At 66.0% G+C, this 15,316-nt stretch overlaps 4 protein-coding genes across 4 annotated transcripts in view; 1 reads left to right on the top strand and 3 right to left on the bottom strand.

The window, feature by feature from the left end:
• Positions 1 to 4,492: 4,492 nt before the first annotated feature.
• On the bottom strand, positions 4,493 to 7,434 carry EMIHUDRAFT_121221 (hypothetical protein; the record flags this gene model as incomplete). Its single annotated transcript, XM_005759048.1, has 7 exons — positions 4,493 to 4,591; positions 4,677 to 4,745; positions 4,817 to 5,110; positions 5,327 to 5,731; positions 5,862 to 5,996; positions 6,095 to 6,211; positions 6,250 to 7,434. 7 exons carry the CDS (start codon positions 7,432 to 7,434, stop codon positions 4,493 to 4,495), a joined length of 2,304 nt encoding a protein of 767 aa, XP_005759105.1.
• Positions 7,435 to 8,992: 1,558 nt separating this feature from the next.
• On the bottom strand, positions 8,993 to 9,952 carry Rab11L-3 (Rab11L, rab family GTPase; the record flags this gene model as incomplete). Its single annotated transcript, XM_005759047.1, has 4 exons — positions 8,993 to 9,172; positions 9,233 to 9,418; positions 9,511 to 9,652; positions 9,813 to 9,952. The coding sequence occupies 4 exons, from the start codon at positions 9,950 to 9,952 to the stop codon at positions 8,993 to 8,995; spliced, it is 648 nt and encodes a 215-aa protein (XP_005759104.1).
• A 288-nt stretch (positions 9,953 to 10,240) lies between these two features.
• On the bottom strand, positions 10,241 to 11,102 carry EMIHUDRAFT_446464 (hypothetical protein). Its single transcript, XM_005759046.1, has 2 exons — positions 10,606 to 11,102; positions 10,241 to 10,533 (listed from the first exon to the last, which is right to left on the bottom strand). Exons 1-2 carry the CDS (start codon positions 10,908 to 10,910, stop codon positions 10,380 to 10,382), a joined length of 459 nt encoding a protein of 152 aa, XP_005759103.1. The 5' UTR covers positions 10,911 to 11,102; the 3' UTR covers positions 10,241 to 10,379.
• A 176-nt stretch (positions 11,103 to 11,278) lies between these two features.
• The window catches only part of EMIHUDRAFT_471170 (hypothetical protein), a gene marked incomplete at both ends in the record, with an annotated part of 6,650 nt that continues 2,612 nt past the window's right edge, over positions 11,279 to 15,316 (top strand). Inside the window, 6 exons of the mRNA XM_005759045.1 lie at positions 11,279 to 11,396; positions 11,763 to 11,799; positions 13,302 to 13,770; positions 13,832 to 14,107; positions 14,465 to 14,529; positions 14,779 to 14,884. Of these exons, the coding sequence (XP_005759102.1) occupies positions 11,279 to 11,396; positions 11,763 to 11,799; positions 13,302 to 13,770; positions 13,832 to 14,107; positions 14,465 to 14,529; positions 14,779 to 14,884 (1,071 nt within the window). The remainder of the gene's footprint in view (positions 11,397 to 11,762; positions 11,800 to 13,301; positions 13,771 to 13,831; positions 14,108 to 14,464; positions 14,530 to 14,778; positions 14,885 to 15,316) is intronic.

The following is a 15,316-nucleotide window of genomic DNA, read 5'->3' as shown; positions in this document are numbered from 1 at the left end:
AGCGCGCCGCCCGCGCCGTCTTGGCCGCCTCGAAGGCGTCCGCCGTCGGCGGCGCGTCCGCCGCCGCCGCCTCCGCCGGTGCTGGTGCCGCCGCTGGTGCCGCAGCAGCAGGGGCAGCGGGCGCCGGCGCCTCTGCCACTGGCGCAGGAGCGGGCGCCGCGGCCGGCGGCGGAGCTGCCGGAGCCGCCGCCGGCGGTGCGGCGGCGGGCGGCGCGGCTGGAGCCGCGGCCGCCGGCGCCGCTGGCGGTGCGGCGGCGGGCGGCGCGGCAGGAGCGGCCGCCTTTGCGGTGTCGTCCTCCTCGAGGCGGGCGATGAGGTCGTCCTTCTTGCCGCTGACGCCGAGGCCGCGCTGAGTCAGCAGGTCCTTCAGCTCGGCGACCTTGAGCTTCTTGTAGTCTGTCATCGTGTAGGTAACGCACAGCGGGTAGGTCGGTGGGTGAGGAGAGACTTGCTGAGCAAAAAAAAAGAATTCGCACCCCTGAAGAAAACGTCGGCCCATCCTCGCCGCGTTGGTGTCCAGTGTCAAGAGGCAGACGACCAAAGGTTAGGGTGGGCGACGGCTAGCACCACACTCCTCTCCTTAAAATCCCTGTGTGGTGGCGGCGAGAGAGAGAGAATTCTTGATACGAAACCACGACGACACACACCAGTCGACTCGCATCGGTTGCCTCCATGAACGGCGGAGCTATTCTCGCGCCCACACCACACCTGGCTCCAACGTGGACACGCCCATAGCTGGGGACACTACTAGGTCACGCATGGCATCACAGAAGTTTTATCTCTGGGCCCCGAAAGGCATCTCTAGCAGTGTCGTTACACATGCGCCCTCCCCTCCTGGGCGCATGCGCCTCACGTCTCGCCAGAGCATAAGCCCTTGGCGTGTGGCGAGACGAGTTTTTCGCCATGCAGCGAGCAGCAAGCCGCCCGCCGCAAACAGCCGGAGGCCTCGCCGCGGCACTGGCTGCGCCGCGGTCCCGCACCCGTCGACGCAGCTCCCCCCGCGGAAGACCGCGCGTAGCGACGCCTTCACGATCGAGATGAGCGCGCTCGAGGCTCGCCCACCTACTGCCCCTGAGAGTTGGTTACTGAGTGGGATCAGCTCCCCCCCTTGGGATCGAAGCCGCCACAACCTCACACCCAGGCTTTCAGGGTCCTCCCCTCTGGGCTCACGCCCCCATCCGCGTGGCCAACGCTCCCAAGACTCCCGCCAAGTCAACGGGCAGCTTTTTCTGGGTGCACCACTCCTTTGTGGACCAGAATGCGCACAAGTCCTTCTGGGAGTTCGCTGACCAGGCCAACTGGGCCGACCTCGCCGCTAAGAATCGCGCCAACGGCGTCCACAACCATTGCTTCCTCCCGACCGGCACCTCGCACAAGGCCCCGACCGGCACCTCACAGCGACCGCTCGCGCGTCGGCCGACGCCCGTCTCTTCATGCCACAGGACGATATATTCTGCATCTGGGAAGCCTCCCAACCCTTGAGCGCCGAAGAGTTCCAATCCTTCATCGACGGCCCCGACGGCCCGGCGCCGGGCGTGTTCATCAATCGGGTGTTCCCGGTGATTGAGGGTGGCATCACGCCATCGACCGCCTTCCCGGCCTCGGGGCTGAACGCAATCATGGCCAAGATTGAGGCATGCCCCACCCACCCCACGCCTCGCAGGAGCGGGCGCCATTCGGTGCGGCGCCTCTCACACGTCTCCTGTATGGTGTGGCATAGGAGCTGCTTCCGCTCAAACTGGACGAGATGGTCTCCAAGGCCAAGGGCGCCTTCAACAAGGAGGCGTGAACCCTCCGCTGGCGCGCGGTGGCGGTCTACGTCTAGAGGCTCTAGGCTCGTTGTGCGAGTATATGGGACACGATGTCTCAATATGAGAGGTTTTGACTCCTACCGGCTCCTGACGCTATCCCTGGCAGCTCTAATGACCAGGATCAGTAGTGTTGTGATAGAGGGTGCCCATACTAGCGCAGGAGCTGCCACACTCGCCCGGACCGTCCCCTTCTGGGGCCGGTTCCGCAGCCCGCGAGAGCTACTGCCGAGTGCCACAAACACTGCGCCGTCCCGCCATCACCTACAGGCTGTCTTGTGTGATGGTTGGGATGTCCAAACGCCACCATCTTGGCTCTTGCGACCTCAAACCCGCGAGCTGTATGGTGGTCCTGACGTCGACAGACGCCCGATGACCACGGTGAAGCTGAGCCGTAACGAGTCGACAAGTCTCGTCTGAGCCCGTGGCGGTCGCCGGCTGAGTCGCTTTGCACGGGCCGGTACCTCAGGCGTCACCTCCGCAGCCTCAGGTCTCACACTCCATCACCGCCGCCCGGACGCCGTCGGTGGCACGCTCGGCGGCGACTTTGTTGCAGCCCCACAGCGAGCGCGGCGTCGAGCCCATTCGGTCTGGTCGGTTCGCGGCACTCCCTGGGTGCCAGGGAGTGCCGCCGACACGCGAGCGGTGCTTCCTGGCAGCGCGCGCCAGCTGTGGGGCTGCAACAAACTCGAGACACGCTTTTTGGGACATTTTCGACGCTTTTGTCCCATACAACATGCCTCTAGCGGCGCGCGTAGCGGGTACTAGTAGCGCTACGAGACTCGTGTGACAGTCTGGGGACACACCCCGCAAAAAACAAATTTCCCCTACGCACTCTCGTTGGACACTGTACTCTACACCCAATCGCGGTGCGGTGCAGGTTTGGCGCGATCGTGGCTGCACTGGTCGAGCAGGGCCAGCTGGAGCACGCGTCGATCTACAGCATGGTCTCCTTCGAGGACAAGGCGAATCTGACGCAGAGCTATTCGCTGCAGGATGCGAAGGGGTTTCTCCGGTGCTTCGTTGTGGCGGGCAAGGTGGAGAAGATGCTCAAGGCGAGCCAGTCGCGTGGAGGTGCGTGCTCCCCAAGACTTTCCCCATCCGAGATCACCCTATCGCCACCGCCTCGCGTGGGCCCTCCTCTCCAACGCGTGCCCCTCGCCCTCGCCGCCCCCGCCCTCGCCATGTCGCCACCGCCTCGCCCACCTCGCCCTATGTCCGCGCGCGCGGTCTGCAGGCGAGGCGTCACGGGACAAGCGGCGCCGCGGGGAGGAGGAGGCTGGCCTCCCGTGGGGCGGGCACACCGTGTGCAAGTTCGGCGACAAGCGGGGCCCCGACCCTTCGGCTGCAGGACAAGCTGGAGGCTGCGCGCCCACAGCCGACACTGCCCCTCTCGCCACCGCCTCGGGGTGTTTTAGGTGGAAACTCATCGACTGCTGGTCGCTCACTGTCGGTCGGCCACGCGGGCGGCGGCGGACTCTTGTACCAGCTCAAGCAGAAGGCGGCGACGGCGAAGGTCGAGGAGGAGGAGGCGGCGGCAGAGGAGGCGCAGCAGGGCGACCTGATCTGCGTGGTTTGCCCGACGCATGGCGACTCGAAGGATGTCTACGGCCGGAGGCAGTGGCGCTGCTACAAGGGGGGACGCGCCAACCAGTGCATGGCCACGATGCATTGCAAGCTGTGCGGGAAGGGTGGTGCCTCATGCTTCCGCTCGCAGTGCCACCCTGTGAAGGCGTGATGACGCCGCACTCGACACTTGCAGCACTCGCGACGCTTGCAGCACACACCGGGCGAGGGGGGGGGGGGGGGGGCTTCCGTTAATAAATCCTGGGCGGGGGGGGCGTTTAAAGAACTGCTTGAGGAGGCCCAAAAAAACCCGGATGCCCCAATCAAAAGCATCCTCCCGGCGCCCTCGATTTGGGGCTGCTGCAGCTTCAGGCCAAAACCCCGGGGGGGCTCTGCGGCAAGGGCAATCTCTGGACCCATCCCTCGGGCGAGCGCCGAGGGCACGGCGATCCAACAAACCCCCTCTGGGGGGGCTGCTATGAGGAGGCCCCCCCGGAAAATGCGGGAAAAGGGGGCCCCCGCCCTGGGAAGAAAAGGGGGGCGTCCTACTAAACCCTCGGGGTCTCTTTCCCCCGAAAAAACCCGAGGGTAAAATTCTGACCTGGGTGAAAAAAGCCCAAGTTGGGGTGCAATTTGTCCCCCCTGGCCCTATACAAAAAAAAACCGGCAACCAACGGTGGCGGAAGCGGGGCTTCCCCTAAATCAGCCCCCCAAAGTCGCGTTCCCACTGCTGCAATTGGGGATGTGCCACGGTGGCATAATGGGAATGAAATAACGTCCCCAAATGGGCAGCTCGTCAACATCATTATGGCGCCTGGAGATAGCCCGACCCCGGGAGAACCACTGCTAAAGCCTTGGGGGGCCCGTTTTTTGAACCGCGCACGTATATGGTGTTTTTCAGTGTAATGACTCCACCTCCGATAACCCTAGCCCCGGTCCCATACTGTATCCCCGCGCGACGCTCCTTTGAAAAACGCCACTTAGTACGGCGAGATTTCACATTCACACCTTCGTCGCGATGCGTACGTCAACCAAACGGTGCGTCGACATGCTTTTGCCCCCCTGGCCCTATGCAAAGAAAAAACAGGCGACCAGCGGTGGCGGTAGCGGTGCTTCCGCTAGATCAGCCCGCCAAAGTCGCGGTCCTCCTGCGAGCGCTGCCACCACTTCCAGCAGTTGAAGCCCGTCGCCGCCACCACCATCAGCGGCGCGAGCACCTGCACCGCCAGCGAACCACAAGACTCATCCATCTTGACTGCAGCTCTAACGATCTGTTCTTCCTCTCAGGCGGCGCGCCTGCACCGCCAGCGAGTCGCCCTCCGCCACCACGGGCAGCAGCGTCTCTCCGTACTTGATCACGTACGAGCTCGCCTGTTGTGATACTATGGCGGTCATTCCGAGTGTATGTAGACCTGTCATGACTATGATCACGAGCTCGCCACAGACACGGCGAGGACGAGGAGCAGACCGCTCAAATCGCCGCCCGAGCCGTCCACGCCGGCAGAGGCGGCGGCAGAGGCGGCGGCGGCGGCCGGTGTGTCCGCTGCCGCCGCCCTCGCCACTGCGGCGGCGGCGGCGCCCTCTTGCTCCTCGGCCGCCTCGCCGCCGCCCGGATCGCCGAGCGACGGCAGCGAGAAGGCGTAGCCGTTGGAGGCGGCGAGGCGCCACGCACTACGTAGAGGTAACTGGGCATTATTTTGCGCAAGGTCGTTCGGAGAGCTCGAGGCCGGCGGTGCCTGGCCCACAGAGAGGCTAGGGGGGGGGGGGGGGCATGTTCGGGAGGGGGTGTGCACACAACAAATGTACATCGAGCCGGCCGGAAGTCAAGATTGTCTCGTCGCGAATGGCTGCACCCGCCGGGGGCCCGGGTGCGCAGGCGAGCTCGGGTCTGCGGAGCGAGACACGGAGGGAGACGTGGTGGGAGACGCCCTAGGCGTTGTGGGCGGCTTGACCATCTTGCCACCGCGCACGGCGGAGAGGGCGAGCGCGTAGACGAGCTTGCAGACGAGGGCGAAGAGGAGGATGTAGAGCATGCAGAGCGCGACGGTATTCTCCGAAGTGAAGCACGAGTAGTTTGCGGCGAAGCTGTCGAGGATCTCCTCCCCCGTCTCGCCGTAGCAGGACGTGGGCGGGGCATCCGGGCAGAAGAAGCCCTGCGAACACTCGCCCTCGCCGGTCGCGTTGAAGACACACCGCTCAGTCCCGCCGTAGGTATGGTCGCCCATCGCCCAGAGGATGTAGGTGGACCCCTGGATCTGCCAGCGCAGAGGAAGAGCGTACGCAAAGATGCGGATCGGCCAGATGATGTCCTCGGGCAGCATCATGAAGCCGTTCATGAGCAGGCCCAGGAACCACGCCTGGAGAGGGAGGAGGGAGGCGGTCCGAGGCGCGGGCGGGGTTGAGGAGGGAAGAAGGCGCCGTCCTCGCGCGGGGCGCCTGAATGAAGAAGAGCAGGCCTAGGACCGGCGACGAGGCGAGCGAGCAGACCTGCGCCAGGCAGTCGAAGGCGGCGAGCGTAAACGCAAAGATGACGCACTGCAGACCGAGGGTCTCCCACGGCCAGTCCGCGACCGCGTAGACGGGAACCAAGTTGGCAAAGGCGAGCACAAACATCATCGGCGCCTGGTCACAGGGGGGAGGGCGTGGAGCGACGCGGCCCGCCTCCGGGTGTGAAGCGCGCGACCGCCAATTGGCGCCTGCAGCAGCGTCTGCGCGGCGACGTACACGGCCGGGTGGTAGATGCCGTCCCGCAGCTCGCGCCGGAGGATCTGGAGGTCGAGAAACTGGGCGAGGAGGGGGAGCAGCCCGAGGGCGGGCGCGATGTTCGAGATCCACCACTGTTCACACGGATGGGGTGTGAAGAGACGCTGTTCACCGCCCCCGCTGCGGGGAGCGCGCCCATCGTCGGCGCCTCGAGGAACAGCCGAGGAAAGAGCTGCTCCTGCGAGTCGCGCCTCCGCGTGTCGATGTAGATGATCGAGAGGAAGAGCGAGATGACGACGAAGATGACGCACCGCGCGCTGTACATGATCGGGTCGCGCAGCAGGAGCCGGCCGTGCTTGTGCAGCAGCACGCCGAACTGCGTCGCCACGCCCGCGCCCGCCGGCTGCTGCTCGCTGCCGCAGTCGGCCTCCTCCGTCTGCGGCGGAGGCTGCTTCGAGCTCCACTGCGCGATTATCTCCTCGACCAGGCTCGCGTCGGTGAAGTCCGCGTTTGCGATCGACAGCATGTGGTCGGCCGGGTTGGTGTTGGCGGGGACGGGCTGGCCGATCGAGGCGAGGTAGCCGACCAGCTCGCTCGCCGGCCCGCAGTACGCCGCCCGCCCGCCCGACAGGATGAGCGTCTTGTCGAAGCCGGCAAAGACGGCCGACGAGGGCTGGTGGATCGTGCAGAGGATCGCGGCGTTGACGCGGCGCGCGACGCTCTTGAGCAGCGCCATGACGGCGGCGGCGCCGGCGGCGTCGAGTCCGGAGGTGGGCTCGTCGAGGAAGACGAGGAGCGGCTCCTTGGCCAGCGCCAGCGCCAGCGAGAGCCGCCGCCGCTGCCCGCCCGACAGGCCGCGCACCAGCGCGTTGCCGGCGCGCGTGTGCTGGCACGACTCGAGCCCGAGGGCGCCGAGCAGCTCGTCGACGGCGGCGGCGCGCTCGGCCGAGCGCAGCGCCGGCCGCGAGAGGCGCACCGCGTACTCGAGCTGCTCGCGCGCGGTGAGGAAGGCCCAGAGCGAGTCCTCCTGCTCGACCGACGCCGCGTGCGCCGTGTAGACCGTGCGCGTGAACGCGTGGCCGTTGAGAGTCACATTCCCGTACGGAGTGCCGGGTCCCTTTTCGAGCGCGAGCATGCGCAGCAGCGTCGTCTTGCCCGCGCCGCTCGGGCCCATCACGGCGAGGACCTCGCCCGACGAAACCGACGCAGAGACGTTGCGCAGAAGGTAGCGGTCCTTGGTTTTGACGCAGCAAGCGGGCGTGTTTCCCAGGCCCCGTCCATCCGATCGCACTTTCACGCGGTAGGAGCAGTTTTTGAACTCGAAGCGCACCGGTTTGGCAGGGGCGTCGACCACCATCCAACTTCGCGGTTGGACCTGAGCAATGTCCGAATCCCGAGCGATGTCCGAATCCGCTGTATTTGAATCATCCTTTTCTTTTTAACATCGGAACTCTATCGCTAACACGCGCGCACCACCGAGACTGTGGTGGGCGCGCTGCGGTCGCACGTCTACCTCCGTCATAGTGCCACGACGTGCGGCCTAGATTTAGCACACGCGCCTCTGCTTGCATACACTCATACATTGGATTGTCATCACCTGTGAGTGCGAGACAGGGCTAGCCGTAGGCAGCTAGCCTCTGAGGAGGGCGTCCATAGACACCTCACTAGACCCCACACACGGTCTCGTCCGTGCCTCCGCCGGCCGGAGAGATTGCTGGAGGTAGAGCAAGCCTGCTCTAGCCTCGCATGTCACTTCCTGTTGTCTGTTGTTTGTTGTGCCCCTGTTTGTGCCCTTGGCACCGTGGAGTGCTGGGGGGGGCGACAGGGAGGATGTGGCCTTGAGAGCTTGAGTTATGTGTACGCCTACTCAGGGTGTGTGGCAGCCCGCTGGCTGTGTGTCTTGTGAGCATGTTTGTGTCTGTGTGTCGCTCGTGCGTGTCGTCATCTCATCTGTCTAGCGTCCACCCATACCGCGTTGGTGTCCAGTCCCAGCCTGGCTGTTCTTCACCTTTCTACCTACCTACGAAGAGAGACGCCGAGAGTGGGCGACTTCTTTTATGGTCGCACGGCAGAAAAAAATCGGGCAAGGCGGCCTCCAACTTGTTGGGATCTCGGCGGCCGTATCTCGGTCAAACCACGTGGGGATCCCGGCCTCTCTTCGCACAAGCTCAGAGAGCGATGTCTCCGCTTGGCCCCGAGGCATCCAGCACGAACGCAAAGCTCGGCGCCTCGTCGCCACTTCTTGGCTTCGATCTCTCCTCGTTTGTCGAGGCGGCACAAGGCGCCCTTGAGGCTGACAAGGTGAAGGGCCAGGCCATGCCCAACCGTCGCCGCCGCGGAACCAGCATCCCAAACTCGCTGCTCGCATCGGTGAGGCAGGAGGTTCTTGTCGAGACGAAGGAGAAGAATGAGCAGGTCGCCCGCACCAAAGAGCTGCGGGCGTGGGGCAAGGGCGAGGCGTGGGTGCCATGTGAGGCGGTGCCAGAGGAGTGGCCCGACCCACCTCCGTATGAGGACATCGGCGTCTTCTCCCTCGAGTGAGGATGCGCTGCGGCGCACTGCGAAAGCGAGCGCGCCGACGGCGTCACCCTTTTTCCGTGCAACGCGGTTCTCTCTCTCCCCTTCGGAGAAGCAGTTGGTGTGCACGCGCTACTAGCGCGTGCCGGTTTATCGGGCGAGCCTACGGTCGCTTCGCGAGTACGGTATCTGGCGTGTCGGGGAGAGCCTCATACGTCCCACGCATGATGGTGTAGAGAAATAGAGATGGTTTTTTTCGCACAGCGTCAGCGCTGAGAAGAGAGACTAGAGAGCCACGAGCGACGGGCTCAGGACACAGGAAGGTACCAGCAACAAGGGTCAGAGATGTGTGTGCAATGGGTGAGCAAGCCACAACCACACAGCGTTCAACAACGCACTCAACAGCAGCCACCGGCGGCCTGAGCCCGGCCTTCATCGCGCGCCTGCTGCGCGGGCGTAAGCAGAACCGTATTGATGAGCACTGGCGCTGGCCGGTCTGGGTTGCATCGGCCCGCTTCGATGCTCTTGCGCACCCTCCGGAACACCTCAGCCAACACCCTCTCGAAGGCCTGGTTAACCTAGTGTGGCGGAACGGGGATTCGGGGCGAGAGGTGGTCACCTCGTCAACGCAAGCACACCTCCGAGGCGTCGCTGGACGAGCACTCGGCATAGAGGAGGCGGTGCCGCTGAGCAAACTCCTTTGCGTCCTGCGCGTCGACGGCGCGCCTCCGGCGCAGGTCAGCCTTGGTGCCGAGCAGCATCATGACGAGGGGAAGGTGCGGCTCGCCCTCGGCCCGGTGCGCCCGTAGCTCCCTCAACCATCTCTCGCAGTGGCCTGCAGGGCGGGGACGATGGGCGGCGAGGATTGCTCGGTGGCAGTGCATGTCTTAGAGTTGCATGTTCACTGATCGGGCACCAAATGAGGCGTGGCTCGTGAGGTCAAAGACGACGAAGGCCCGGCGCCGCGGTAGAAGCCCGCCGTCACCGCGCGGTGCCGCTCCATGCCGGCCGTGTCCCACATCTGCGCCTCCACCGTCTTGCCTTTGAGCTCCAGTTGCCTGCAGCGAGACGGCGCGGCGCGGGCAGGCTCGGCGCGCTTAGGACCGGGAGGGGCTGGATAGCCAGGAGGGTTTGAGGGAGGGGATGGTGAGAGGTGTGGGTGCACTGTTCAGCGGGGAGGGCCTCCCGCTTGAAGCTGTGCCGTGCCGTAAGAGGCACCTGGTGGCAAAGTCGACGCCTCCGGCCGAGGGCGCGGAGAGCGGCGAGCCGCCGGTGGCAAAGGTACGAATGAGCGACGTCTTCCCCACACCGCTGTCACCAATGAGCACGCACTTGAACTGGTAGTCCGAGCGCGGCATTGCAGGGTTGCGGCGGTGAGAGTGCCCGCCGAGAACACCCCGCCCCCGACGAGAGCGAAGTAAAAAGAATTTTACAATTGCTCGCACGACACTGGGCACGGAAGTAGAAAGAAAAGACACTGTTTTAGAAAAGAAGAAGGGGCAAAATGTGTGCTGTCTCCCCCAACCCCCATCCCCGCATCCGCCCTCCTTCCCTAATGCGGAATCTTTTCTTTTCTTCCTTTTCCTGCCCCAAAAACACAAACCACACACACAAAAGAGGAATGTGTAACGGTCCACCAAGCCTCTCTCTCTCCCCTATTATTAAACAATCTATCTCACGTACGACGTAATCACACAATGGACACACGCTCTACAGATACACGAGAACACTGACGCGAGAAACGTACAACTCCTCGAGGACCGTACGTTCGTGCAGCAGCTACCACTATCTATACACCACCTCAAGGACAGAACTGGGAGAGGGTGATGGAGCGCAAGAGGCGGGGCCACCCATCAGCCCGCAGCAGACGCCCACCGCGATCTTGAGCGGCGGCGTGCTCAGCGGGCAGCCCATCTCGAGCTGCACGGCGGCGGTCGGCCTATCAATTCATCCGTGCCGCATGGAGCAGCAGCGGGCGCAGGCACCCCGAGAACGCCGTGCGAAAACGCGCCGGTGCGGTCGCGTTCCTCGCTGGGCCGCGAAGAAGGACGCGAGCCGCGCCACGTTCTGCCGCGCCACGTTCTGCCCGAAGCTGCTGCGCGAAGCTGCATGGGCCGCGAGGAAGGACGCGAAGAAGGGGAGGACGATGTGCAGCAGGTGAAAGGAGGGCGCGCTCTCGTCGCCCGTGCGGACACGAAGGATCACGTTCACGCATGCCGACGCGCAAGCGCAGTATCCCACTGCGAGTAGCTTGCGGGTCGGAGGGAGGGCAGAGGGTGGCAGAGCTCCGAAAGCGGCGCCGGTCGCTGTAGCCATCGTGATTACGCAACGCCCAATGCCTGCGAGCTTGTCAAGTCACGGGCCATCGCTTCCGGCGAGCGGACAAGGACTCTTGACAGACGCAGAGTCGGGGCGCACACAACAAGCCAGATCTTCCCGCGCGCGAAAAAGCGAGGCCAGGCCTGTGCCAGGTTGGCGAGGGCCAGCAATCCAAAGCCCGCGGCAGCGAGCAGGCCGGAGGGGTTGGTGGTGTCGAGCTCGGCGAGACGAGCGGCGAACATCACCGCGAGGGCGAGCGACAGCTGGACCGGCTTGTACTGTGCCACGTCCAGACGCAGTGGGATGCGCATGGCCGGCGGCGAAGGCGGCATGGAGGGCGGCGGCACGGAGGGCGGGCTCGAGGCATGCAGTGGCGCGACGTCGCCGCTGCCCCACTGCACTGCTGCGAGCACGCCCCCGGCAGCGAGGGCAAGGGCGCCGATGCGGGTGTTGCGGAGGGGGGGGGAGGCATCGCGCGCGACGGTGCCCTTCCCTCCAGGAGGAGGGGCAGGCTCCGGCGGCGAGGGGAGCGGCGAGGGCAGTGCCGCCGGGTCTGCCGCATGGCACTTACCGGTCCCCTCCAGCAGGTCCAACTCGGTTGCCTGACCTCAATAGGACGCCACAGTCAGGGCGGGAACGCGAAAGGTGCAGCGCAGTTCCGAGAGCATCCACAGCGCCGTACGAGAGCAGCTAAGTACGGCTGCATACCCGCCGAATGTGTGTCGTTTCGAGTGCCAATCGGAGTGCACAATACGCATCTAGGCTCGTTTGCCCACTCGTCGACGATGGCGCCCCACCTGCTCACAGCACGCGTGCCGTGAAGAGGCGCCGTCCACACCCTACCTCCAGGTAGCACGCCGTGCCCGCCCGGGCGCGGCGGCGGAGGGTGCGGCGGCGAGGGCCGCGCCGCCGTCGGAGGCCAAGGTCGGGGCGAGAGTCGGGGCGAGCGCGGGGAGCAGCGGCGCGGCGAGCGCGGGGCTGGCTGCAGTCTCGAGTGCAAGAGAAGCCGTGCTAGGGGCGAAGGCGGCCGCCGCGCCGCCGCCCGCCGACTCGCGTCGCAGCGGCACCGCCGCCAGCGGCCCGCCGCCACAGCCAGTGGCTCGATGCTCCTCCGAGCCGCCCTCGCGGGTTGCGGGGGCGAGCAGCTCGTCCCATCGGCTGCGCAGCGGCAACCGGCACGGCTCCCCGCCCCGCGTGCCGGAGACGGCGACTGCGACGGCGGCTGGAGGCAGAGACCCCGCTCGGCCTAAGAGGCGGAGCGGGAGGGGGGGAGGGGGGTCGTCTGCAGCTCTGGTGCAGAGGCCGGGATATTCTCGCAATCCCACCGCAGTTCCATCTCTCTCCATGTCCCTAGCCCACCGCAGTCCCATCTCTCTGCATGTCCCCAGCCCGACGGCTCCACCAAAGTGCGGGGGGGGCGGGGAGCGCACGGGTGTGAGCAGACCTGCCTGCCAGCGCTGGAGCGTACCGCCGGGGGCGGCGGCGGCGTCAGGGACAGCGAGGGCCTGGAAGGCGCCCGGGCTGGCTGGGAGGGCGCAGAAGCAGCCGGGGACGGCCGAGGGCGGAAACGAGGAGGCGGAGGCAGGGGCGAAGGAGGAGGAGGAGGCGGCGGAGGCGGAAGCGGAGGCGGAAGCGGAGGCGGAGGACGCCCGGATGGAGGCGACGAGGCAGCCGCGCGGAGCAGGGAGGCGCCTGAGCCGCGAGAGGTGCGCTCGCGCCTGCTGGAGAAGCTGAGGCAGCATTGCGTCAAGCGGGAGCGGGCTGGCGGAGGACACGGGAGCGGCGGCGACATGGATACGCCCTGCGTGCTGAGGGTTTTGGCATTTGCGACGGCGGCACAGCTTTTTGCGAACGCCCTTACCGCCAAGCCGCGGCCGGTCAAGGCACTCGCGGCAGGTTCCGCATTCCGTAGCCAGGCAGCCGGCGCACTCACCGCACCGACACCGCGGACTCATTGAGGCCCGCGAGCTCTCGGAGCGCGAGCGACCACAAGGATCGCTCTTGCTAGGCCTCTGTCTCTTTCATTGGCACCGGCCAAAAAAGAATTTCTGAGCGCGACGGCGTGGTTGCTCTCAGCTCCAGGTGGGGACCCTGTCCTTCTCCCACCCCTCGTTTGGCGTGTCCGTTGTATTTATTTATTTATTTTATCTCAGCTCCAGAAGGTTGCAGCGAGAAGCGGCGAGAGACTGCGAAAAGAGATACGAAGAGGCAGACTCCCCAGGGTGGGCGACGGCTAGCGCATCACACTCCTCTCCTTAAAATCCCTGTGTGGTGGCGGCGTGCCGTTCTCCCATCCCTCCCTTGGGTTGTGTGTTTTCTTTCTTTCTTTCTTTCTCAGCTCCAACGCCGACTACCCCGACTGGATCGTCGCCGACCCGCTGCTGGCAGACTCCTCCGGGCCCGAATCCGCCGCCGACACCTCCGCTTTCGCGAGGCGCTCGACTCGCTCTGTGCCGAGGGTGGCGTCGGTGGCGGTGACGGCCAGTGTCGTCCCTCTGAGGGCTCCGCGGAAGGGCTGCGGCACTTCTGCGTGGAGCGAGGGCTGCGGCACTTCGGCCTGCATCGCGACGCGGTCGGCTGGCGCTTTCGCGAGTGGGCGCCCTCGGCTGCCGCCGCGTCGCTCGTCGGTGACTTCAACGGATGGGACGTGACGGCGCACCCGTGCGAGGAGGTCGGCGGAGGGGTGTGGGAGGCCTTGGTGAGGGACGACGACACGACGCTGCTCGTGCCGCTCCGCGTCGGCGCGAGGTTCAAGGTTGCGCTGCGGGGGCTCGCGGGCGGCGGCGAGGGAGGAGGCTGGGAGGGAGGAGGAGGCTGGGTGGTGTCGATGCCGGCTTGGGCTCTGGAGGCGTGGCACGTGTGCGGCGCGGGAGGGCGGGCGGAGAATGCGGCCCTTGACGCGTCGCCGCTGCGAGCAGGTGCAGCAGGACCCGTCTTCGTACGAGGTCTGCGCGCTGGTGCCGCGCAGCCTCGGCGGCTTTGCGTGGCAGCACGCCCGCCCGTCGCGGCCGCCCGGCTCGCTGCGCGTGTACGAGGTGCACGTGGGGATCGCCACCGCGCGGGAGGAGGTTGGCCGCTGGTCCGACCTGCGCACGGACCTGCTCCCTCGCATCGCGAATCTCGGCTACACGGCGCTGAGACTCGGCTCGACGTCGTCCCCTCGACAGCACAGCATGCTCTCTCCGACACACAAGGTTAGGGAGGAGGAGGAGGAGAGTGGTGTACCGGGTACCTAGGTAGGGTGTGTGTTGCGGGGCCGCTCTCGACACGGCCGCGACCTTGAGCGGAGAGAGCTCTCAGCCCTCCTCGCGTAAAACCTGCCCACCGTCGCTCCGTCCTCCGGCATGCACGCCCAAAGGGAGGAGGAGGAGGAGAGTGGTGTAGAGTGTAGGAAGCATGGGTTCGGTTCCGAGCCGGGTACCTAGGTAGGGTGTGTGTACTTGTTACGTGAAAACCCGCTGGGACCCGGACGCCAGCACACACGGCTAGATTTCATGGCGGGCCGCCTAGGCCCTGGGGTCGGAGTCAGAATCGGTTGGGTGGCCGCGCAGGGCGCGGGCTTCGCTTTCGGGGGCGGTCAGGGAGGGGTCGGGGCGCTGCAGGGGAGCGCGAGGCGGTGCGGGCCTCCTGGGCCACCCGAGAGGCTTCAGCATCTGGGTGCGGCGGCGGCGGGAGGGCGGGCCGGTTGCGGCCGGTAGGAGCTGGGAGGCATTCGCCTCGCGCGGTGGCGGTGGCAGCCGCGCGAGAGAAGGGCCGGCGGGGAGCTCGGAGGCGGTGGCCTCTGAGACAGGGCGATGGCGTTGGCGGAAATGCGAGAGCGTGTGGGCAATGATCCCCTCCCAGTGGCCAGGGTCCCCTCGAGCAGGCCGCTCGCGGCGCGGCTGTGGCCGGCGGGGCTGAGACGCGAGTTTGTCGAGGGACTGCTCGAGGGCACGGTTGGCGGCTTCCTCTGCAAGAGCAGTTGCGAGATGGTCGTCCCCATCAGACGGAGGGTCGTCGGAAGAGTCATCACCCGAGGAGGTGTCCTCGGGGGAGCCGTCGGTGGGTGGCGCGTCTTTGGTAGAGGAGCGGTTCGCGCGCGGTGGTGGCGACGGCGGAGGGGAAGCTGGTGGAGGCAACGACCGCAACGAGGGTGGCGGCGACGACGCTGCTCGCCGGAGATTACACCACCACTCGGCTGCACTCGTCGCCGTGGTGAAGCGCCGGCGGACGAAGCACCACTGGTGCTCCTAGCACCCGCCGGCGGACGAGCAGAACTGTTGCTACTTCACTACTACACGGCGCCGCTGTTGGGAGCACCATTTTTCTGTCCGCCGTCATCGTCGTTGACAGGAGGGTCGTCGCCACGCCGAGGAGTGATCATCATCTACTCCAACAACGACGGTGTTCTGGCGCCGTCATGA

Source organism: Emiliania huxleyi (genome assembly GCF_000372725.1).
Source record: "Emiliania huxleyi CCMP1516 unplaced genomic scaffold EMIHUscaffold_819, whole genome shotgun sequence".
NCBI classification, from domain to species: Eukaryota; Haptophyta; order Isochrysidales; family Noelaerhabdaceae; genus Emiliania; species Emiliania huxleyi.
The sequence above is the reverse complement of the archived record's forward strand: the minus strand, read 5'-3'. Positions and strand labels throughout refer to the sequence as shown.